Raw genomic sequence first — 23,748 nt, 5'->3', positions numbered from 1 at the left:
TACAAAAGAAACAAAATATTAATTATCAAATTGAAAAAAAAATGTATTTAGTCTTTTTTTTAGGAAAAATCGACTATAGTAAAAAACGCATTAATATATTTTCAAAATTTGAGGAAAAAGGTTACCTTGGCATTAATCATGAATATACAGGCCGGTGAATCATATCGTATTCTTTACGATTTTATAATCATCATGTTTTTGTGTCGCTACCATCTCAACCCCTATATAATGTCCTTACATCACAACAAGTGCATCATCGAATACTATCTATATATCCCTTTCTCTTTCTGTCTGCTTATTCCTGATTCTCTTTTGGTGTTGTGTAATAGCACCATTCATGACAAGAAGAGCAGCTGGAACCGTCAATACCAGAGGTTTGTTTTTTCGTTGGATATTGTTTTAACAAAGTTCGTATTTTTACATACATGTATATTATAATTTGATGTGTGCGCAAATTTGTGTGTAGATCAAGACTCTACACATGCGACAATAACATGAACGAATCAAATAGGCCATTTGAACATCGAAATTCTTCTCCACTTAACACCAGCTTTGATATCGACAACGAACAAATGTTGGCAGTAGATGGTGATCTATCTCGTCATTTGGAGGAGCTGGATTCTCTCCTCGGCATCCCTGTAACGTGTTTTTCATTTTTGGTTAATTAATGCATTCAGGGTTTGTCGAATTCTCATTCTAGAGTTTTGTACTTATAATGATGCAGTTAGAAGAGATGAAACTACGCGTGGAGAGGCTGGAGTTCCAAGTGCGATGCTTGGAAGCGAAAATGCGTGAGTGGTTCACTCTAATGGCTTCAGTGAGGGAAGTAGCCAAGCCCTTGCCACAAGGGTGCCACAAAGGATAAGCATCATACACCAAAGTGTCATGTTTGATGTGTTACTCTGATCAGTGAAACATATAGATTTCCTTTACCTGATGTTAAGTCTTGTGTCTTAATGAAAAAAAACTGATTTGTGGCTTGCAAATATAGTCTGTATATAACTGGAGGTGAAGTATCATATAAATTTGAAGATTTAATAAAAGTAACATAATATGACAGAACTGTTATTTTTCAATCCATAATTAATATGTTTAAATACAGTAAGCAATTAATAAAAATAAAATAAAACATTAATTATCAAATTGAACAAAAAATGTATTTATTCTTTCTTTAGGAAAAGCCATAATAACGGATTGACTATAGTAAAAACGCATGAAAATATTTACAGAAATTGAGGAAAAATGTTGTCTTGACATTAAATGTGAATGTACAAGCCGCGAATCATATCGGATTCTTTATGATTTTATGCTCATCATGTTTTTGTGTCACCGCCATCTGAACCCCTATATAATCTCTTAACATACCCATTCTAATTTTGGCTAGATGATAAACTCATTTGTCTTTGAAAGTGAAGACCATGGTTCAAAACCTGATATTGGAGCAGATTTTCTATTGGAGTAATTTAGGAGTATATGTAGGAAGGGGAGATTTCAAATGAGAACCTTTTGAGTTTTAAGAACTCAAAAAAACTCAGTGTAACGATTTTTTTTTCGAATTTTTTTTTACACATACGTAATATATGCAGGTTACATACACGTAAAGTTACATAATTTTTTACGCACCGAGTCGACATTTTACACATGTGTAATGGACGTAAAAGTTAGTGTAACCCCTTATATCTTTATTCTCTCTTCTACTTTGACTTTTTTGCCAGATTTAATTAATATCAACCACATATTTCAATCATTAAACAAAGTAGCCTTATCCATATATACATTAAACAAACTCGATAAAAATAATTATCATGATTACAAGAATAAACACTCCTCTCTTAACATCTTTAATTCTTTAAATACATCTCTAATCTCCACTTATACATCATATAATGAGAAATGTACATACCATTCCAAGTAGCACCCACTTGATTATCAATCCTAAAAGAACAGTAACAAAACAAACCTACACAAACTAACCTAAGAACTTCAAGATTGCCCATAATTCGTCCCCAAAAAACAACAGAATCAATGAGTAATTCACTATTGCTTTCACCAGCTGAAAAAACCGCGTCTTTTTTCATTCTTTACTAAATATCCATCGGTAGAATCTGACCCACTGGCATCATCATCTGACCCATTATCAGGAAGAAGTTTGATTCTACTGGCGTTCTTGATCATCCAATCCGTGAATTCAGGCGAGGATGCCAACTCAGCAACAGATTCTCGAGTTGATTCTTCTGTGAATTCCTCCCATTCTTTCTTTGAAAACTTCTTTCTGTTTGGGGTCTTGTGAAACGTTGAGTAAAAGTCGTGTTGACTTCCTGTTGCCCCGCTATCCCCATATGTGTTCATCATTCCTACACCAATCAAAACGCAAATTATCCACTTTAACAATGTGATGATAACTTTAGCCAATTTTAAAAACATTTTCATTTTTGTAGCGAAATAAAAACTGTTTTTCATGGGATGGATTGAGAAAATCATTAGATTTCACCAACTCTTTGTGATGATAAAAAATTGGCAAATAAGTAATTGCTTGTGTAAAGATTTTATAGTCACAATCTTGCAGCCCATAATTAGTATCATCAATTTTTTGTAATGGGTCAACTTGAATTATGTTTAACCTCCAAAAGCTAGAGAGTAAAATTAGAAGAAAAAATAAAACAGGCCTAAAATCACGTTTTCTTTTTAATTTGCAAAACCTCTTATATGATTTTATTTAAAGAATATTAAATTATTACTGAAAACCTAGAGTCCTAGAACTAAGGTAACAATACTTGACACACTAAATGTTCACATATAAAGAATTCAACAACTGTCTTGGGTCAACTCTAACTGATCCAACCCGTACAAAAACCACTATTTTGACCCATGACCCAACCCGGCCCATTTTGCCACCGGGGCTGCATAATGACAATGCGGGTGATTGTAATTTAACAAGTTGTACGAAAATAAAAATTTGCAAACTTTTAAAAGGAATGTACCTTTTACAGGTGAGTCAGACGAGGGAAATGAATTTCTTGGACCATTCCACAGGCTTCCCATTTTTTTGGGGCGGCTAAGGAATTCAGCCCGTCCAGCCTTTGGAGTTCTTTGACTATTGAATTGCCACTTGCTTGACTTCTTAGAATATGGTCGAGCCCTACATGAAATCATACCATATTATTTGGTCAAATAATAAAATCTTGAAATCCAGAATAATGAAATAATCAACTACCAACAAACATGTGATCATTAGTATCTACAGAATAATTTAATCCAGTAACTGGTCAAAATCAGTTCAGTCAAACAAAAAGCTTTTAGTGCAGAACGGCCCTCAAAAATCTTCTTTACATTTTTACTTTTTCAGTTATTAATAATTGTTATATTGAATATGATTACAAAGCAATATAGAACTTACCGATAATCGCGCCACTTGATGGAAGTAATCATGTAATATAAGACTAAACTTGAACCAACTGCTGCCATTGCTAAAGGAGTGTCGTTTGAGCTCTGAAAAACAACATGAAAAGTTGAAAATGTTATATTTTTATGATTTTATGATGTATGCATATTGAAATTCGAAAAGGAATCAGAAAAAATGTGACAAACTAAATAATTATTAAGTGGCCAAAACTTACCAGAAAAATGCATGTAAATGCAATAACGCACATGGACCATTTAATAAATTGGGCTACACCAACATCGACATCTCCATCTTCTGAAATTACATATTTTCGCACCAGCCAATATCCGAGACCTGCTCCTAGTAGAATTATTGTAAGCAGCACAAATACTGAAACCTGCAAGATTAGATGGCACATTTAGGCCCCAAATGTTCAGTGAACCGTTCGGTGGGAAGTTCGTTTATTACATGAATGAACGGGCATGAACAACATTTCTATCTTATAGTTAAACGAGCAAACATGAACGTTCATTTACTCAAATTGGATTAAGTTTGTTCATTTGCGTTTGTTTATGTCCGTTAGTTTACGGTTGTTTAAGTTTGTTCAATTAACTATCCATTTTAATTTTTAGGATCCTTACAACTTAATCTAGCTTTCTGAAATTAAAATATCACCCATCAGAATTAGTGTCCGTTTAATTATATTCGCTTATGTTCGTTCGTCTATTTTCAGTTATGTTTGTTCGATTTTGTTTGTTTGCATTCGTGAACCATTCACTTATACTTTAAAAAACAAACACACTCATTTTCCTAACGAATGGACACGAACAAGAACGCTCTGTTCCATTAACTGCAAGTGTTCAATAGTTTGTTTGGTTAAAGTTAAGCAAACAAACATGAGCATGGCCCATTTGTGTTCGTTCGGTTCTTTTACATGCCAAGGCACGGTTACTATCACCAGAATGTAGACCTTCCAGTATATTAAGAGTTTATTTCTTATCTGGTTATATAACGATGCTGTATTGTTTGATAGATAACTCAATACAAATTTGATAAGACCGTTTTGTTTCCAAGTAAGACATTAACATTAAAAGGGAAGGACAAAATAGAGTTGGCAAAATGGGTGGGTCGGGCAAGTTTGTTAACGGGTCAATATGGTAACTTTTTGTACGAGTCAAAATGGGGTGGGTTGACGCAGAACATTTTTTGTCCAAAATTTGAGCATTTTGTCAAGAAAATACTTACCGGGTTCTGCATTTCTTGACTGAATCCAAAATTTGAGAGGATTGAGTTGACAAACACTGCAACATAATGAACCAGAAAAGATCCTGCACCAACCTGAAAAATACAAAAAATAAAGTTAAAACGAACAAAAATGTAACAGAAACTATGCTATTAATGATTAATGATATTATATATTCAAGATGCTTTATATCATCTTAAAAAAAGAAGCATGTTCTAACACTTACCAGTGATGTATACATACTCAAATAAAAGGCACTTTTCCTGCCAGTAGGTAATAACTTCATCCCCTGTTCAATATCAAATACAGTTAGAAATACAATATTTAAATAAGTCAACAACAGGTCAAAAGAAAGACGAGCACATACCTGATAAAGCAGTATGAGAATAACAGCTAGCACTCCAATAGCCATAGAACTGGTATAGTAAAACGGGACCCACTCGCTAACAGCGGGTGCCAAAAATAATAAAGCAATTCCCACCAAAAGCAAGACATATCGCCATCCCTGTGACACTGCACATCACAAATGCATAAAAACATGTCAAAAATCACATAGAAAATACAGAAAGCACATAAAAACAACAAAAATACGATTGCTTGAAACAATACTCGATTCTTTCACAATAAAGCAACAATTTTCTTGTGAAATTTCCAAAAAAAGAACAAGAATTGCGCAAAAATAAATACAAATGTCAACAAAAAATGGGCAAACGTCTAACCTTCATCAAGAGTGACGGTTACAGAACCCGACAGCCCGCCAATAAACTTGACATCGACAAATCTTTGCTCGTAAGGTGACATAGTGGAACTCCATAGCCCTTTATGAACAGATCCCCAATCATCCTTTTCACACTGGCATAACCTCAGTGAGGCGTTCCTACAAGCGGTTCAAATATGGGTTACAGTGTGAAAAATACAGATAACCAAGACAACTACTAAAGTTCAAAGGTAGCACTTTCAACCATGTACTTCTGAACATATCAAGAAACAAAAATTAACAAAAGGATATAACGTCGTACGGGTGTGCATGAAACCGAAAGAATCAAACCCAAAAAAAACCGACGGTTTGGTTTTATCTTCTGGTAGAAACCAAACTTCTGGTTCGTTTTTCCTTTTGTGTGTAATAAAAAACTTAAAAATCCAAACTGAACCAAGTTTATGGATTTTAGTTTTCATTTTGAATTTTTAGTAATTTATCATAATTTTATACATATTGTTACCCAAGTGTATAACAATCAATTAAATAGTAATTAACAAAAAGATTTAGTCTCAAGTTTTAGACCAACATTCATTACTTTTTGCCAAAAAAAAATCGACCCCAAGATTTCAAGCCCAAATTATAAAATCGAAGCTGAACGGTTTTGAAATCCCAAATTTTTGTTTTTTTGTTCGATTTGAGCCCAAAACCAACCCAAACCTAAACATGCACACCCCTGGAAAACGGGTTCAATCTGGTTGAAAGTTGCCCGTAGTGCATTTCACAAAGTAACGCCCTCTTAAATCGCCTATTACAAAATGTATCTTATTATTGTAATAATATAGTCTTTGTAATCATAAATAACACATTAAAAACTAGATTAAAAAAACATGGGCAAAAGAAAGCGTGTGTGGGTCAACCCAACTGATCCACCAATTTTGACCTGTTACACAACCCTCCCAACACGCCCATGTTGCCACCTAACAACTACCTACAAAAACATAAAAACGGAACCTAAAAAGCATCTTAACTTACCGGTGAAAACAAACTTGAATCTTGTTATGCCATTTATCAGGGATCACCACTGACGGATAAAGCAAAACCTTATATGCCTTGGCATAACTCTGAATTTTAATTCTTGAAACGCCATGTACGGGAACACGTGCACAAGATTGCACATCTTTAGATCCTTGAGAAGAGCCATGAATTGGTGTGGGGGTGACATCTATAGTTGGATGCCCCAAATCAATGTCTGTGTTAAATCACATATGATAAGAACAATTAGCATTTGAAAATACACTTCAAAAATCAATGCCTGTGTTAAATCAAATATAATAAGAACAATTAGCATTTGAAATACACTTCAAAGTTCAAATCCGAGTGCTAAGTTGTAAAATTACCCAATACAATACCAAATTCTAATTTGAGTTATAAATAGCTATGTAACAGATCGCCTCAAACTGTTATAATACCTTCTTTCACATTGGAAGTATACATTACAGATGTAATCAAGTGACTTACCAAATCAGAACCCTCAAGATTAGACCAATACAACCTAAAGTTAGCATCTTTACATAAGCGTAAGCACTTAGGTCAAAGTTTAGTGAGCAGCATACCAAAAATCACAAGTAACTAAAGCACAATAGCATAATCCCTACATGTTAGCATCTACAGACATTTTATTTAACATTTTACCAACTACTCGACTGTTTGACGCCAAGTAACCAAAAAAAATCATGTTTGGATTGTTCCCAAACTAAATTTATTGTTTTCTTCTTGCAAATGGTTCCTTTTTGAAAGGGTGACTGCAGGTTTTTAAAAAATATCGCACACAGGAGTTAATTGTTCAGCAATTATGGAAAAAAAAATAGAATAAATCATGCCAGTTTATTAAGTGAATGGGTTAGAAAATCACCAAGAAACCCTAAACCTAAAACCTTTACAAGCAGATTAACTACTTACATCAAACTTTAATCATTCAACCACTAAAAACAACACGTGCCTGCAAATTCGCTAACATAAGAAAATTCTAGAATCAAATCAAACTGAAAATAATAATAATAATAATAATAATAATAATAATAATAAAAAGTTTTTAAAAATAATAAAACTGAAATTTCATCATCAAGTATTCTGCTATCATCAAATTACTAATTTGCTGAAACAAAATTACAAAACACCAAAAATAAATATCACCTACACCAATTTCACACATAAAACCCTAATTTCAACAACATTACAATAAATTTTTTACTTCCAAAATCGTACTTCAACCAGTCACATGCTACGAATAATACCTATCTCGATGCAAAATTGATTGTGTAAACCTAATTAAACCTAATCGCAGTCCAGAAATTAAAGTTACTCAACTTTATACCTAATTATTAATTCAAACAAGGATATTATGAACTGCGTACCTTGAAGTGAAGTATGTTCGTGATCGGAGCAAAACGAGACAGCAAAGAGTCCGTGGAAAAGTAATAATAATAAGAGAAGCGTAGAAGAAGTGAATCTAGTCGCCATAGTAATAATCGTCTTTCCCCTGTTGCGAAAATAAGGGGAGCCAAATGGATCTTCGAATTCGCACAAATTTATTATTATGCATCGGATGTGTGTAAGTCGGTGGTGTGCGTTTTTTCTTCAAAGTTGTAAAGAAACTCTTAGGCCGCTAATCGGGCAGTAAGGTAGATACTAACGATTAATTGGGATCAGTCAGGATTAATCGGATTAGAATTTATATGTGAATTTTCAAATATACATGTATATTCTAAATTTTATGTATAAAATTTTTAATTTTGAACGGTTTTGGACAAATGGCGATTAATCGGTGACAATTCGATGGGGTGACGACTAGCGATTAACCGCGGATTAATTAACGCCTAGTCAGGATTTTTACAACATCGTTTTGCTTCATTTACAAAAGCAAAAGTAAATTTCCAAGCATTTACCTAAACTTAGCACTTAAGAGTTATCACCCTTTATTATTAGTTAGGTTTCAAATCGGTAAACTTAATTTACAAGCATTCATCGTTTAACTCCTCATTTAACATGACAAGTTATAAGATTTGTCGTAGCGGGGCGCTTTGGAGGGGGGGGGGCACTTCCCACATAGTGTTGGATGGAGCGCAAGAGCTTATTTTTGATTTGTGGGTTTGTTTAGTTGTGTTATTTTTCTATAATAATAATACTAATAACAATAATTGGTAGTGGCTTTATCCACTATGCCCTTTTCTGTCAAAAAGCCTCTAGGGTGATATACGTCATATGGTGCAAAACGCCCCCCCCCCCCCCCCCCATAGAGGCTCCCATCTACTACACACGGTCTAACTAAAAGAAAAAACTTTTTGCTTATGTAACTTATTGAGAACGCTGGTCTATAATTGTATCCGTAAATCAAAAGGTAAAATGCTACTAGTTAAGTAAAACAAATATCATTTATAAAGCCAGACATACATTTAGCCCACCTGGTTAAAACGTTGGTGTTAAAGCCAACATACTTGGGTTTTATCCCCATCATATGCAAAATTTTCATTAACGTTAAGATACTACAACACCTAAGGTGGTGTTTGTTTTTGCCTAAAACATCTGCAGGAAGCTTATGTCTGCGGGTGCGCAGACATAAGTTTCTGAAGACTGTTTGTTTTTTTTAAATAAGATCTGCAAACTGTTTTTATGGTCTTAAAAAAGAAGCTATCGTTTAACTTCTTCACACATCTTCACACATCTTAACATCCTACCAACACCCAATGTCCAACACCACCACCACCCATCGTGCGCCGCCGCCACCACCACCACCACCCACCACCACCGTCCACCACCCACCATCCACCACCACCCACCATCACCACCGTCCATCACCACCACCACCCACCGTCCACTACCACCACCCACCACCACCGTCCATCACCACCACCACCACCCACCGTCTGCCACAACCATCGTCCACTACCACCACCACCGTCCGCCACCACCACCACCGTCCATCACCACCACCACCCACTCGTCAGCCACTACCACCACCCACTGTCCGCCACCACCACTTACTATCCGCCACCAAAACCGTCCACCACCCACCACCATCACCGTCCACCACCACCACCCACCGTCCGCCACCACCACTCTATAGGAGAATATAGAGTTATGAAATCTTAGTTACTAAGTAAAGTATTGGAGGACTAAACCTACATAACCTTATGCATTAAGGGTAAAACTGGTAACTTACTTTATAAAAAATAGAGGTGGACAAATAAACCGGTTAATTGAACCGACCCAAAAACTGAACCGAAACCGAACCAGTTTGAAACCGACTATGTAGAAACCGATTTGGAACCGATTGAAACCACAGGTTCAGAACCGGTTTGTAATTTTCTCCACCAAAACTGGTTAAGCGAACCGAAACCGGCCAAACCTGAATCGAAACCGATCATAAACCGGTTCTGACTTTTGTTAACCAAATCGAACTGGTTTTAACCCAAACCGATTTTAAGTTTTAAAACCGGTTCGTGCACCGGTTTCAAAAAGCCCGACCCGACCATTTCACATCCACCAACTTCATCTAGGGTTTCAGCTGCCATGTTTCCTGTTATAAACCACCAAACAGAAGCCCAAACCAATGGATACCAACGAGAAGAAGAAACCCACATTATCCAACCAATTATCCACCGCCGCCGCGTACATCCTCCCACACCTCCACCCCGCCGACCTCGCCGCCGTCGCATTAACCTGCAAAACCCTTCATCTCGCCGTCAAATCCATCACCGCAGCCAGATCTTCCGATGCTTCTAGAAACACCGAACAACAACCAATTCCATTCATAAACGACATAGACAATCACCCGTACGCCTATTTTATCTACACCCCGACCCAATTCATACCTGACGCACGACCCGACCCGGTTCCGGATCCGGGTCTGATTCAGTCCCGTGAAGATGGATTTATTTGTGATTGCGAAAGTGTTAAGCTTTCTGGGGTGATTTGGGAATGCGGGTCGGGTTGTCGGAACCGGGTGGGCCAAGACGGTGTTAATGTTGGGTTGAAGATTGTTAGGGGTTTGAGGAAAGGTTGGGGTTTGCATGCTGATGAGGTTATTAAAGAGGGAGAGTTTGTTTGTGAGTATGCAGGTATGGTGTTTGATGAAATGCCTGTGTGAAATTAAGTGGTTTAGATTGTCCTAATTCTTGGCAGGACATGTAAGTGTTTGATCCTTGCTGTAAATATGGACAGACAGTGAATATATGTTGGCTTTAGGTGGGCATTTTGTGAAGCAAATGATGTCCACAAAGGACCTACATACATTATGTACATAATTATATGTATATATTATATATAGGTGTGTGACTGTGTGTGTATATGGGATATAGAGGCTGGATTGGGTTGGTTTTGTGCTCAAATCGAACAAAAAACTGAAATTTTTGGTTTTGGTTTTCACATTAAGTTTGGTTTTTTTGATAGTCATTTGGGGTTGAAAATTTTTTGTCTGAAAGAAATGACTCAAATAGTCAAATGTATGAATTTGAGCAGAATTCTTTTTGTTATTTAGTTATTAGTTGAATAATTACACATTTTGGTCAAAAATGTCTGGGATACATTATTAGTTAGCTTTATAAATATAAAGCATAGTTCATAAATTCAATAACAAAAGTCGGTTCTTTGAAATTTATGCTTGAGGTTCTCTAACCGAAACTGAACCAAAAATTCGGTTTTTGAAAAAACATGTAATCAAATTGTTGGGTTTGGTTATATTGGTTCAATTATGTCGGTTATTTCAGTTGAAAACCTGTTGATCTTGACTGTCCTAATTCTTGGCAGGCCACTTAAGTATGTGCTGCTTGCTGTAAATATGGACAAACATAAAATATTATGTTGGCTTTAGGTGGGCATCTCATGAAGCAAAAGATGTCCACAAAGGACCAACACACATTATCTGTTATACATTTTTTAAAATCCGCTATTATAAAACTTGTTTTCTTGATCCATTTTGCATTGACAGGTGAACTTTTGACAACAAAAGAAGCAAGAAACCGCCAATCAATGTATGATAAACTCACATCCAGTGGCAAACATACATCTGCGCTTCTAGTTGTGAGGGAGCATCTTCCATCCGGAAATGCGTGTTTGAGGATTAACATTGATGCAACTAAATATGGGAATGTTGCAAGGTTTATTAATCATTCGTGTGATGGTGGGAATCTTGTAACGGTTTTGGTAAGAAAGTCGGGTGCTTTGATTCCTCGAGTATGCTTTTTTGCTTCGCGGGATATATTAAAAGATGAAGAGCTTACTTTTAGTTATGGTGATGCTGGTTTGAATCCAATGGGTTCCAAGTGTTTTTGTGGTAGCAGCTGTTGTTCTGGAATCATGCCTTCTGAACAAACATGATTGCAGATTTGCAGTACAAACAGGCCTATGGTTGTGTTTTATTTCAAATGGGTCAAATAGAAAATTATAGGTAGAAGTTTAGAAGATGGAAAGTCATAATCATTTACGTCTCATGTAATATGGAAAAAGTGAATACGGGGGGCTCCGAGGCATCTAACCTTGGATGCTTGATTGGTTCATATTTTATGGACTAGTATTTACATGTTAATTATATTTATAATGCATTAATTTTATAACAAATTAGGGCAATATATGTTTGTTTTGATGTTTTATATGTCTTTATATATAATAATACTAGCTTTTGAACCCATATATTACACGAGATTATCAAACGATAAAAATAAATAAGGTCCATTATTTTAATTGTGATTTTTAAAATAATTATGAATTAATTTAATGTAGACTTAAAAAAAAAACAAACGGGTAAAATTACTAAAATAGCATGGTTTTGGAAACGTCGGGTGTGGATTTGCAAGAAATTTAAAAAAAATATGCTAAGGTTACGTAGTTGGTTAAATTTCAGGTATGAGAATGACACTATACTATTTAATCCACCAGTATGTTATAACCTGCTTGACAAAATAATTTTGACCCAATAACCTATGGATAGCTAGAATGAATGAGATGGAAGATTAGAAATTAAGAGAAATCTAGACTTGACATTTAAGCTTCAACATTTCTTTTATTAGTATTGTAAGATGTAAAATGTTAAATATTATAATTAAGTTAATAAACGAGATTACACGAGTAAAAAGAACTTTTATGAGAAAAAGCTAATCATGTTAGCTTACATGTTGTGGTTGAGACATCATTTTAAAATCCAACCACAATAAGTAAGTCCATATGATTATCTTTTTCTTATATTTAAATTCTTTTTAGTCTTGTGATCAGAAATCATATTTAACTCAATTTTATGTTAATTATAATATTTAACATATTATTATTATATATAAAAATGTACAGAACATTAAAACAAATATAACAAATATAAATTGTCATAATTTTTTATAGGATTAATGCATTATAAAGATAATCGACATGTAACTACTACCACATGAAGTGAACCGATCAATGCCTAACAATTCTATACTTACTTTCCCCATTTTTTATTCAACAATTGTGACTTGGTATTGTTTTTACTATGATTATTACTGTTATTATTTGATTCATTATTTAAAGATATCAAATTAGGGGTGTTCCTTGTTTTGGTTGAAAATTGAAGTAAAACCGGTTCCAACTGAATAAATTTGTTGATGTTCAATAACTAAACATAATAAATTATTTTTCAAAAGCATAAACCAAGCGAAGCTAGAAGCTAAATATCAAGTGCCGAGCATCTTTAAATGAAGCAAATAATCTTTGAATAAATCTAACTTGTAAGTTGTAAGCCCAGACTTATGAACAAGGTTGCAAAAGTTGCTAGGCGGACCCTAGGCGGTCGACTGGGGAGTTAGGTGTACTCGGAGTACTCATGGAGTACTCAGACATGGTAAATATAAAGAAAATTAATTTTTGAATATTATATATATGTCAAATATAATTATTTTACTAATATTTATAACAAAATATGTAAATATCAATATAAATAGAAGAAATGCACAATAAATTATTCTAAGAATTACTAATCATTAATTAAAAAAATAATATTTTGTTCTTTAATATTATAGAAATAAGAATTATGTTTTATTTTTCAAGCCAAAATCGGCTCAAGTCCACCGACTAAATGTGATTCTGGCTGAGGTTGACCATCTTTGATCGATTCTTAGTAACTAGACAGAGTTAAAGAAACTCCTCTCGGCGACGTACCTTGTAGCGAGTACTCGAGGAGTACTCGGCCTTGTAAACCTACTTTTACAACATTGCTTATGAATCGTTTTTAAAACTTTTGCAGAAATCAACCAGTGAAAAGCATCAGTCTAATATTCATGTAAAAGTGAAAGAGCAACAAATAACAAACTGGTTAAAATTTAACTTAATTTTGGTGTAGAAAACAAGCATAGAAGCAAATCAATGAATAAATACTTGATTTCTCGTTGCATCAAACTAAATATCAAACCTTATTGTTTTATATACTAAGATCAAATCTAACAAATTTGTTATTTGTTATTTATTGCCCATGCATTTACATGGAAATTAGAATGGTTTGCTAGCATTGCTTGATTTTTGTAAGCTTTTAAGAAATGATTCATTTGTTTGCGCGCGCATAAATTGATTCATAGTCGATAACTTGATATGCTGCTTTGGTTAATGTGATGTCTATTTGTTTAGCATCTAGCTTTTCTCGATTTATAAGAAATGATTCGTATGTTTGAAGTGTTGAATGCATTTGCGCACTTAAGGTTTCATATTTAGTTTGCTACGGCATAAAAAATTTAAATCGGTTTAGTTCTATTCAATGTTTTTAAGTAAATGTGCCAAATTATACAAGTTGAATTGGTCAAGCACCACTTTTAACATAGCTTTGATTAAGTTGTTGGCTTGTATTATTGAATATTGCATTAAAATACAGATTCATGTTGATAATAGATAAGCGATTTAATTCAATTTCTAAGATATGTGAATGTTAAAGTCACAAGTACTTCTTCAAGTATTATATAGAAACAGATTATCTGGATTGAAGCATTTGATTGGCAAAAACCAAGGGGTCCCCACTTTCTTCCTCGTCATCGTCCTCATCATTATGACACGGTTGACATAGCTGCAGAGGATTAAAACTCTGCTGTGAAAGAGTGGCAGCACTATGATGGTCATCTGCAAGGTTATTCAAACCGGAATCAAAGCTGTTGATGTTAAGAATGTTGTTATTTGAAGCAGATGAAGCATTTGAGTAAGCCGGTTGCAGTAGTGACAGGTGGTGCACCGGTTCCAGCTGCTGCTGTGAACCCTGGAGCGCATTTGCCACTAGGAGTCTGTTGTTTATCAGCTGGTTCTGGACCATGGCTAGCTCTGTTTGCAATGATGCTACCTGTTATGAAATCATGATAGTGAGTTTTTTATTTGTGTCGTACTACTCATATGACGTCTTACCGTTGATATTGATTTATTGAAGGGTATAGAGTATATGTGACAATGTTGACATATTAACTTATGAGCAGGTTGATCTGTTTTTTTCCTCGGTCAATTAGAATATAATAAAAAGATTTAACTTAAAAGAAAACTGATTAAAGGGGTCACACACGTTTTATGTAGAGGTGCAGAAATCTAGTCCTGGGCGCAAATTTGTTCGTGTTGAGTCAACAAAAGTCAAGGCCGGACCCCTTTTTTCCACCTTTAGTTTTATGTATACTTTTAATGCATAGAACCTCTTAAATTGTATATTAAATAGATTATTATTGAAATAAAACAATGTTTTGTATATATTATAAATTATGCATACAGTATGACATTCTGTTATATCTATTAAACCCGAATGCATTTTATCCTGTTATCAATTAGCCCATTTTACCGAGCATGAACATTAAACAATCTTGTACCTGTTGTTGCAATGCCAAGACAGTTGAAACACACCCATAAACCGGATCTGACAACCGAGCCTGAGCTTCATAAGATATGGTCACAACCGCATGCTGTCGTCGATTAAGCGGTATATGCATTAACAATTTCGACACATTGCTAGCCCCAAACACTTTGTGCACTGCAGCAAACCGGGCCGCACCCTGGTCAGACCCAAAGTAAGGTGCAAAAATGCAACCGGTTACACACTTTCTTCTCAAGAACTTGCACGCCCCACACGGCGAGTTAGGAACCGAGCCCGGTTCTGATGTTGGTGCCTCGAATGATGACCCGCTGGCCCGCTTTCCAAGCCCGGTTCCTTTTCGACGAGTGTCTGATGACTCGGCCATGCAAAGTGTAATGAGGTTAAGAGACACTTAAGGAGAGATTAAGGGGTGTAGTTATATGAGTGATGGGAAGATAGGGAGCACATAAATGTTGTGAAAAGGTTGGGTAGTGTTTTTGGTGTGAGAAGCTACAAAATAGTGTTTTTTTTATTATGTTAATTCCATACTAAACTTCTATTAAATTATTCTAGGCAGTTAATATTTTCCAGTACATTGTATCAATTTGGATTTGTCAATATCAGTTTTATAAAAGAAAATGTTGGAAAACTGTAAAATAATATATAAAAACATTTTTTAAATTAAAAAAAACATAGTATAATTTGAAATGAGATGTTTGACATGTCTATATACGTCTAACTAAATTGTAAGGACATTTCGACATCTTAACAAGCTTTTGGTCGATATTAATTTAAAAATAATTTGATTTTAGAGTGACCAGGTAATCAGTTATACAACTGTCTTATATATTTAAAGTAAAATATACATATGTTTATGTGGTTCTTGTTGTTTAAAGTAAAATGTAATTTTACGACCTTATAAAAACGATAATTGAAAAATAATTTGTTTTTGGCCATAGTTGTTTTGTTCTTAGACATGCTTCATGGTTGTCCCAGATGAGATGACACAAGATTTATGCTGCCCCTGGGATGTGGGAATGCTACCAAACACACCTACTTTTGAAACTGAGTCAGTCATGAATATAGCACAACAAATCTCAAGAGGTAAAAACGTATACTCGTTTCACATTCCACACTGAACTCATGAATGCTAGTCTGTTTCATGGATTATTTTATATCAATGTATAACGAAGACTTGAATTTTATTCATGACTGTTGTTTTACTTGAAAGGCTATGTGTTTACTACACCTCGAAGGCCCCTGTGTTCGTGCGAGCGTTTTTGTTATTTCATCTCAAGCGTATGAAACGTAGCAATAAATAGTTTTGTAAAAGTAATGATATAAAGTTATTTGATACATTTCATTTAAACTATCAACAAATAGGAACATATCCACGATAACAAACATTAGGATATACATGAGTATAGCCATTAAACGTTAGGATATACATGAGAACTTGCAAATAACAAGCATGCATACATGAAAACACATTACAAGTGATAAATTACCAAAAATCCACTCGGCTACCTGGACTTGTTTCTAGCTTTATTTATTAACTAGAAAAGAGCTTGTGAGCAGTTTTTCAAGCTTAAGCTCAAACAGAAGCTTGACTAGCATTTTATTTATTAATTACATTATATAATTTTATTCATGTATAACTTTTATTCATATTTATAACTATTTTTATTTAGGAAAAATCTCATAGAATAGTAACCAACTTTCAAAAGTGTTTCAATTAGTTCACTGATGTATATTTTCCCCAAATCGGGTCACTAAATCTTCAAATCAAGTCTCACCGATTTTTGTGTACGTCAAGAAAGAAATGGATGATAAGATATGGGTGTCGGAATTTGCAATATATGTAGTTAAATTTAAAAATTTTAAAAAAACGTTAATTATATTAAAATTTAAAAATAAAAAATAAAATTCACGTCGCCACTCAACGTCAACTTCAAAAAAAAGATAAAAAGATTTCCTATGTGAAACAGAAAAGAAATTTGCTAAAAAACATGTTAAAACTTTTAATTTAATCAAACACGAAAGTTGAGTGACCTAATTGGAATACTTTATAAAGTTAAGTGACTTAATTGGAGCACTTTTTAAAGTTGGTTACTATTCTATGAAGTTGCACATTTCATTTAACATAAACATATATTACTTAACTTATTTTATTATAATTTTATATATCATAATTATGTATATGTAAATAATTTAGTAATGAATAGAAAGCATGTAAATAAACTCATTTAGACGAGCTACTCAAGCTCGGTAAATGTAGCTTGAGCTTCCTTATCAAAAAAGTTATGTCCAAACTCGTTCAAACTTGACTCAAGCTTTTAACAAACCAATGCCAATCTCAAATAGTTCATTAGCATGAGCGGCTTGGTTCATTTACGCTTTACACAGAAAAGTAAACCAATGCCAACCTCAAATAGTTCGTTAGTATGAGCCGTTTGGTTCATTTACGCTCTAGAGGGAAAAGTCAACCTGTTTTTAAGCGTCCTCTCTTTGTCAAATTTGACACACTTTCAGCAAATTTTTTTTCCTTAATAACAAACTAACAAAAACAAAATCTTTTAGAGATTAATTATTACACCAACATCTATACGCCCACAACATCAAAATGCTCAAAGAAAATCCTAACACCTGTGATTAACTCATTTCGATTATTCGCGGTCCCATATAGTCGATTCCCTCCATTTCTGATTCTTTCGGCGTCTCAATTTCTTCTAACCACCAGTATCGCTCCCTCTCGTCTTCACTCTTAACCACTCGTTCATCTGAAAATAATAATCATCGACATTTCAGTCACTACACAATCGTAATCTTAAAAATACCAACGTGTTAAGTTTTTTACATTAGGATAAACACTTGGTTATTTACGATATTAATTAAGATTTTGAATTTTTGATTACATAAATGAGTAGGGATATTTGCTTACATGGCAATGCATCGTATGGGATGTCGCTATAGTACGAGCAGTCCCGACCATCTTTTTTAGAATACGGAGGTCCCATCACATCAAGGATTGCACAAGGTGTTATAGCTTTGAACGCGTGTATGTTACCCCCTGAAGTCGGATACAGAACTGAAGTATCACACGGCACCGTATACACACCATCAGCTATTAAACTTGCTAATTTGGCTGGCACAAAAACAGTGACATTCAAGTTATTATTTCAAATAAAACTTGCATAAATAGAGAATAATAGTATGCATGGATATTGAGAACTCACGTTGCGAGGGGGATACCGAGTCATCCTGGTCACTAGAAGTAACTAAATCATATGCTTTAATATGCACCTTCCCAATCAAAAGCTTGTTGAAAACTGTCATCCCGGGATGATTATGAAGAGGTATGACAGCATTTGCGGGGAGAAAGAAAATACATAACTGCAAAATTGAACAGATAATAGTTTTAGATGACATCTGAAAAAGATTGTTGTTTCAAAAATGCGAAAAAAATGAAATAATTACCGAGAATTTCTCAGACTGGTATATGGTTGTGCATGCTACTTTCGGAGTTACTCCTGCTATACCAGGAGCCTTGAAGAATTGTAAGTTGCTACTTAATCCAACATCCTCTGCCTTCATTCCATCTATAAAAAAGATATAAATCTGGTTAGCAAAATGCAGATATACACAAATCACAAAAACGGATCATTACTCAAAAACATATCTTTTGAATAAAAAAAAGATTCCATATAGCCATGTACAAATGGTGTACGCTACCATTGGGTGTCCCCCACCGACCGACTAAGGGAGGCACTGTTGGGCTACAAGCCCTTTGGTTGACAAACTACCTCACTACCAATTAGGTTCAAACTCATCTAGTTTGCGCACTGCGTTTTTGTACCACATAGTGTCACATTCAGCCTAAAGCTTAGCTGCATGCTCAGATTTCAAAATTTTCTGGACAAGACTTGAAGGATCAAGGCCTTAGGAAATGTATAGATCTCTCCTCATAGTTCTAACAATAAAAGAATTGTGTGAAAGATTCATAAAAAATAATGGAAAGATTCAAAGAAACACTTTGAATTACCAAAACCTTTGTAACTATTTGTTGCATGCATTCTAGAATTCAGCCATATAAATCAAGAGAATATTTAATGCTCTAATTTCACATACCACCTAAATAACACTTAAATCTTGCCTTTTGTTAATAAGTCATTCCAAATCACTAGTAACTATAGGGGTGAGAAAAAACCGAAAATCACCCAAAACCCGAACCGTATCCGTAACGTTAATGAACGGAAACGTCAGTTCGGGTTCGGTTATCGATTTCACGAATCATGCGTATTCGGATAACCAAATTGAATAACCAAATAGCAACCACCTAATAACCGGTTGAATTTGGTTCGGCTAGACACATTTCTAATTCAGATCAGTTCGGCTTTCAGTTAGGCCTAAAAAATGTTCAAAACCAAATAAACCGATATCCGAACAGATGAACGCTCCTACTAGAAACACAGATTCGGATTGCATGCTATCAAATTAAAGTTAATACATAGCAATTACTTTTTTAACATCTAATTATATCCATATCCAAAATAGTATCTAACAATTTTGGCAATGATCTTTTTGAATTCTAATAATTTTATAAATAAAATTCAAAATCACAAATTGCTCACCGAGAATACCGCAAACTTTCTGCACGTTAGCAGGAGACGGAACGGTTCCGTCTCCTTTGAACACGTCTATACAAGACATATACAACCTCTGCAACGGAAACGAAATCGTCTTCGCTGGCGGAGACGGTTTCCTTTTGCTGCTGGTTTTACGAGAGCATTTCTTCTTCCTTATAACCTTGCTTACGCCAGTTAACCCAACCTCAATCGTCATGGATCGATCACAACACAAACAAAGATCCGATCACAAATTAATTATTAATGTATAAAAGCAGTTAAATTCTACTAGAGGATATGCAATAGATCGTGTTTGCAAATGGCGGTGGAAAAGTATGAGATTGGTGAGGTTATAAACCGGAGGCGGAGGTGGTGGTGGGATTGAAAACCGGGGGCCGCCATGGATAGGATTTGGTGTTTTTAAAGAGAGAAAGAAAGTTGTTTCGTCTAGCGACCACTGTTTCGAATGTTGAATTACAATTACATTTATGCCATTGTATTAGATATTTTGTTTCCTTGACAAGATGACCGGTATGTTTGACAAACAGTTTTTAGGAGTTTTTAATAGCTTCAAGTTTCAAGCTTTTAAAAAAAAACCCTTACTTAATAAAAAGCTTTGTTTTGTTGAAAAAGCTTCAAACTTTTAAGTTTGGAGAAAAAACTCATTTTTTAAACGCTATTAGCGTTTGAGAAAAAGCTATAAGCTTTTACATTTGAATTTACAAGTTTGATCCTTGAACTTTTATCAGTTTTTGTTAATTTATATAATAGTAACATATTTTACCCTTATTCAAAACTAACTAACCCATGACTCTTTAAAAGACCATAACTTTTTCACACATTACTATTTTTTTAAGCAAATTACATCATAAAAAAGAGCATTTTATTCTCTTTAATTTAAGTATGATATTGCTATACTTCTTTACCGGTTATGATTGCCAACAAGTCGAGTCAGACAAGCTCGGGCCACGTGTAAGACCAAATTAGGGCCGGAACGAGTCGATAAAAAAGGGTTAATTTAGTTCGGTTCGTGTCGGTACGGTTTTGAGTCGAAAGAGGTCAGGTCAGAACATGTTTCAGATTAAAACGGTATTGGGTCGGAAAGGATTTCAGATCAAAAAAGGTTGGTTTAAAAAATTATATATTTGAAATCACGTACTGATACTGATTATGCGGTTGATGTCAGGTTGCGCGCGCATTCCGCCGCACCGCGCTGACACCCAATTAGTTTTATTGCTAAATACCTAAATATATCTAAAAAGCTCCAGCTACTCTGCCAAACACCTAAATATATCTAAAAAGCTACAGCTAACAGCTGCTAGCTACAACCACCAGCTACCAGCTACCAGCTTTCAGCTAACAGCCACCAGCTACATTTACAAAATGGTTAGATTTTTATTTAATGAAAAAAAAGCTTCACTTCTGAATGATATATATAAACCTTTTGGTGGAATTTGAAGTTGAAAAGAACTGGATTTGGAATCTAAACATTTCAACAAGAATTGGAATTAGAAGGAATTGAAATCAAATTATATTCTTGGTGTGTTCGTTTGACAAATAAATTGTAATTTATCACCACAAATGAATTGAAATCGTTTTTTTTTCTTTTTTACCGAAGATAACGGCGGAAATATTTTAGTTTATTTTATTTTTTTTATATCTTGCGTCATGATTTTTTTGTTATTATTTTTTTTGAAATTTTTAGAGGTTTTCTATTAAGATAAAAAAATAGCCCTCAATAAAATATTCAAAAATAATAATAATAAATTCATAACTCAAAATATAAATAACAAAAAGTAAAAAAACTAAAATGTTTTATTCGTTGTCCTCGTAAAAAAACTCAAGAAAATATTCCAATGAATTTATTTGAATTCCTCCATATTTTGGAAGGATTTGAAATTTCTTTATTTAAAGGAGTTTGAATGAATAGTTGAATTCCAATTCTAATTCCAATTATTTGAACCGAGCACAATAAAATAGAATTAAGATTCCAATTCCAACGAAACGAGCACACCATGCCATGAGATTTTAATTCCAATTCTTTTAAATTCCCACGAATTCGGTGAAACGAACGCGCCCTAAAGCATTCATATCTTGTCCACCATATTTAGTGAGTGGTGTTTTTATAATGTAAAGAGTAATTTAGGGTGTTGTAAGTGAATGAGAAAGTAGTGATTTTTATGTAAACTTGAAAAATTACTTTTAGCCTCCTATAATTTTTCTATTAATATTTTCTGAAACATACAAATTATAATAAATGTAATAAAGAAATTCTCATGCTGAAAGAATGCTACACGAGGCCAATGCAAATATTAATCCGATGATTTATATATCATTAAAGAAAACTATGAAATATATTATTCTTAATATAATTAATAACTTTGATGATATAAAAGAATTGTGTGAAAGATTCATAAAAAATAATGGAAAGATTCAAAGAAACACTTTGAATTACCAAAACCTTTGTAACTATTTGTTGCATGCATTCTAGAATTCAGCCATATAAATCAAGAGAATATTTAATGCTCTAATTTCACATACCACCTAAATAACACTTAAATCTTGCTTTTAGTTAATAAGTCATTCCAAATCACTAGTAACTATAGGGGTGAGAAAAAACCGAAAATCACCCAAAACCCGAACCGTATCCGTAACGTTAATGAACGGAAACGTCAGTTCGGGTTCGGTTATCGATTTCACGAATCTTGCGTATTCGGATAACCAAATTGAATAACCAAATAGCAACCACCTAATAACCGGTTGAATTTGGTTCAGCTAGACACATTTCTAATTCAGATCAGTTCGGCTTTCAGTTAGGCCTAAAAAATGTTCAAAACCAAATAAACCGATATCCAAACAGATGAACGTTCCTACTAGAAACACAGATTCGGATTGCATGCTATCAAATTAAAGTTAATACATAGCAATTACTTTTTTAACATCTAATTATATCCATATCAAAATAGTATCTAACAATTTTGGCAATGATCTTTTTGAATTCTAATAATTTTATAAATAAAATTCAAAATCACAAATTGCTCACCGAGAATACCGCAAACTTTCTGCACGTCAGCAGGAGACGGAACGGTTCCGTCTCCTTTGAACACGTCTATACAAGACATATACAACCTCTGCAACGGAAACGAAATCGTCTTCGCTGGCGGAGACGGTTTCCTTTTGCTGCTGGTTTTACGAGAGCATTTCTTCTTCCTTATAACCTTGCTTACGCCAGTTAACCCAACCTCAATCGTCATGGATCGATCACTGAAGAGGTATGTACCCGCCTCAACACCGAGCGAGGCGGGTCAACCCACAAGATATAGACAAGAGTCTTGAAATCAAGACATTATGAAGGCACAAAGCCAAAACCTATGCGCATGGCGCATATAACATATGCTCACGCATCACATGCTCAGGCATCACATATGCTCACGCATATCACATGCTCAGGCATCACATATGCTCACGCATATCACATGCTCAGGCATCACATATGCTCACGCATATCACATATGCTCACGCATATCACATATGCTCAGGCATCACATATGCTCACGCACATCACATCTGCGCGTGGCGCATCCGCGCGTGGCGCATATCACATCTGCGCATGAAACATCTGCGCGTGAGAATAAAGAGAAGACCTCGCGCATCCTCAGGATAGGCGCGTATCACACATGCACATAATCAACCTCGTCCTTATCCAAATCAGGATTAGGGCAACCTTGATTGTGCGCGTCAGACAACCTTCCAGAAGGTATCTTTTTAAGGAATAAGAATATGCTGATGTTGACAGCTGCCAATGAAAGGTGGACAACTCAGCAAAACCCATGTGCTACCACGTAATTATAACCAATGAAAAAGCACCAGGTGTCCCCAAGGACACGTGGCGCAAATCAATTGGAGGAGGCCAACAAGGCTGAGCCCAATCAGTGGAAACCTTAGCACTATAAATACCACATCAAC

General features: G+C 34.7%; 4 protein-coding genes and 2 non-coding genes across 7 annotated transcripts; 3 read left to right on the top strand and 3 right to left on the bottom strand.

Moving 5' to 3' along the window:
* Positions 1–1,976: 1,976 nt before the first annotated feature.
* Positions 1,977–7,894, bottom strand: LOC143577097 (uncharacterized). Its single transcript, XM_077061033.1, has 10 exons — positions 7,740–7,894; positions 6,358–6,574; positions 5,345–5,502; positions 4,993–5,138; positions 4,852–4,914; positions 4,628–4,720; positions 3,618–3,779; positions 3,398–3,489; positions 2,982–3,139; positions 1,977–2,354 (listed from the first exon to the last, which is right to left on the bottom strand). Exons 1-10 carry the CDS (start codon positions 7,843–7,845, stop codon positions 2,047–2,049), a joined length of 1,503 nt encoding a protein of 500 aa, XP_076917148.1. The 5' UTR covers positions 7,846–7,894; the 3' UTR covers positions 1,977–2,046.
* A 2,040-nt stretch (positions 7,895–9,934) lies between these two features.
* On the top strand, positions 9,935–14,437 carry LOC143577080 (histone-lysine N-methyltransferase SUVR3-like). Of its 2 annotated transcripts, XM_077061026.1 has the most exons (3): positions 9,935–10,442; positions 11,312–11,713; positions 14,305–14,437. In XM_077061026.1, exons 1-2 carry the CDS (start codon positions 9,935–9,937, stop codon positions 11,698–11,700), a joined length of 897 nt encoding a protein of 298 aa, XP_076917141.1. In that variant the 3' UTR covers positions 11,701–11,713; positions 14,305–14,437. The 2 variants fall into 2 exon arrangements, with proteins under 2 accessions (XP_076917141.1, XP_076917136.1); XM_077061021.1 differs by lacking the exon at positions 14,305–14,437 and having other exon boundaries at positions 11,312–11,779.
* On the top strand, positions 10,511–10,619 carry LOC143579242 (small nucleolar RNA snoR103). The gene has a single exon (XR_013143425.1). It is a non-coding gene; the product is annotated as a small nucleolar RNA snoR103 (small nucleolar RNA).
* On the top strand, positions 11,135–11,244 carry LOC143579235 (small nucleolar RNA snoR103). The gene has a single exon (XR_013143423.1). It is a non-coding gene; the product is annotated as a small nucleolar RNA snoR103 (small nucleolar RNA).
* On the bottom strand, positions 14,286–15,542 carry LOC143578868 (LOB domain-containing protein 20-like). Its single transcript, XM_077062336.1, has 2 exons — positions 15,174–15,542; positions 14,286–14,665 (listed from the first exon to the last, which is right to left on the bottom strand). The coding sequence occupies exons 1-2, from the start codon at positions 15,540–15,542 to the stop codon at positions 14,306–14,308; spliced, it is 729 nt and encodes a 242-aa protein (XP_076918451.1). The 3' UTR covers positions 14,286–14,305.
* A 2,267-nt stretch (positions 15,543–17,809) lies between these two features.
* LOC143578857 (plant cysteine oxidase 2-like) lies at positions 17,810–23,036 on the bottom strand. The gene is made up of 5 exons (XM_077062328.1): positions 22,826–23,036; positions 18,635–18,756; positions 18,394–18,550; positions 18,099–18,302; positions 17,810–17,937 (listed from the first exon to the last, which is right to left on the bottom strand). Exons 1-5 carry the CDS (start codon positions 23,034–23,036, stop codon positions 17,810–17,812), a joined length of 822 nt encoding a protein of 273 aa, XP_076918443.1.
* Positions 23,037–23,748: the final 712 nt, after the last annotated feature.

This window comes from Bidens hawaiensis, unplaced genomic scaffold (genome assembly GCF_021521415.1).
Source record: "Bidens hawaiensis isolate Kalapana, Puna unplaced genomic scaffold, B.hawaiensis_p1.1 tig00001461_1, whole genome shotgun sequence".
NCBI lineage: Eukaryota > Viridiplantae > Streptophyta > Magnoliopsida > Asterales > Asteraceae > Bidens > Bidens hawaiensis.
The sequence above is the reverse complement of the archived record's forward strand: the minus strand, read 5'-3'. Positions and strand labels throughout refer to the sequence as shown.

Coding starts and splice junctions, on each gene's coding strand:
- LOC143577097 (XM_077061033.1), bottom strand. CDS start 7,845: ATGGCGACTAGATTCACTTCTTCTACGCTTCTCTTATTATTATTACTT. Junction 5,503..6,357: donor ATTCAAGTTTGTTTTCACCG/GTAAGTTAAGAT, acceptor AACCGCTTGTAG/GAACGCCTCACTGAGGTTAT. Junction 2,355..2,981: donor GTCTGACTCACCTGTAAAAG/GTACATTCCTTT, acceptor TGATTGGTGTAG/GAATGATGAACACATATGGG.
- LOC143577080 (XM_077061026.1), top strand. CDS start 9,935: ATGGATACCAACGAGAAGAAGAAACCCACATTATCCAACCAATTATCC. Junction 10,443..11,311: donor GTTTGTTTGTGAGTATGCAG/GTATGGTGTTTG, acceptor TTGCATTGACAG/GTGAACTTTTGACAACAAAA.
- LOC143578868 (XM_077062336.1), bottom strand. CDS start 15,542: ATGGCCGAGTCATCAGACACTCGTCGAAAAGGAACCGGGCTTGGAAAG. Junction 14,666..15,173: donor TCTTGGCATTGCAACAACAG/GTACAAGATTGT, acceptor ATTTCATAACAG/GTAGCATCATTGCAAACAGA.
- LOC143578857 (XM_077062328.1), bottom strand. CDS start 23,036: ATGACGATTGAGGTTGGGTTAACTGGCGTAAGCAAGGTTATAAGGAAG. Junction 18,757..22,825: donor GAAAGTTTGCGGTATTCTCG/GTGAGCAATTTG, acceptor TCTTTTTTATAG/ATGGAATGAAGGCAGAGGAT. Junction 18,551..18,634: donor ACCAGTCTGAGAAATTCTCG/GTAATTATTTCA, acceptor TCAATTTTGCAG/TTATGTATTTTCTTTCTCCC.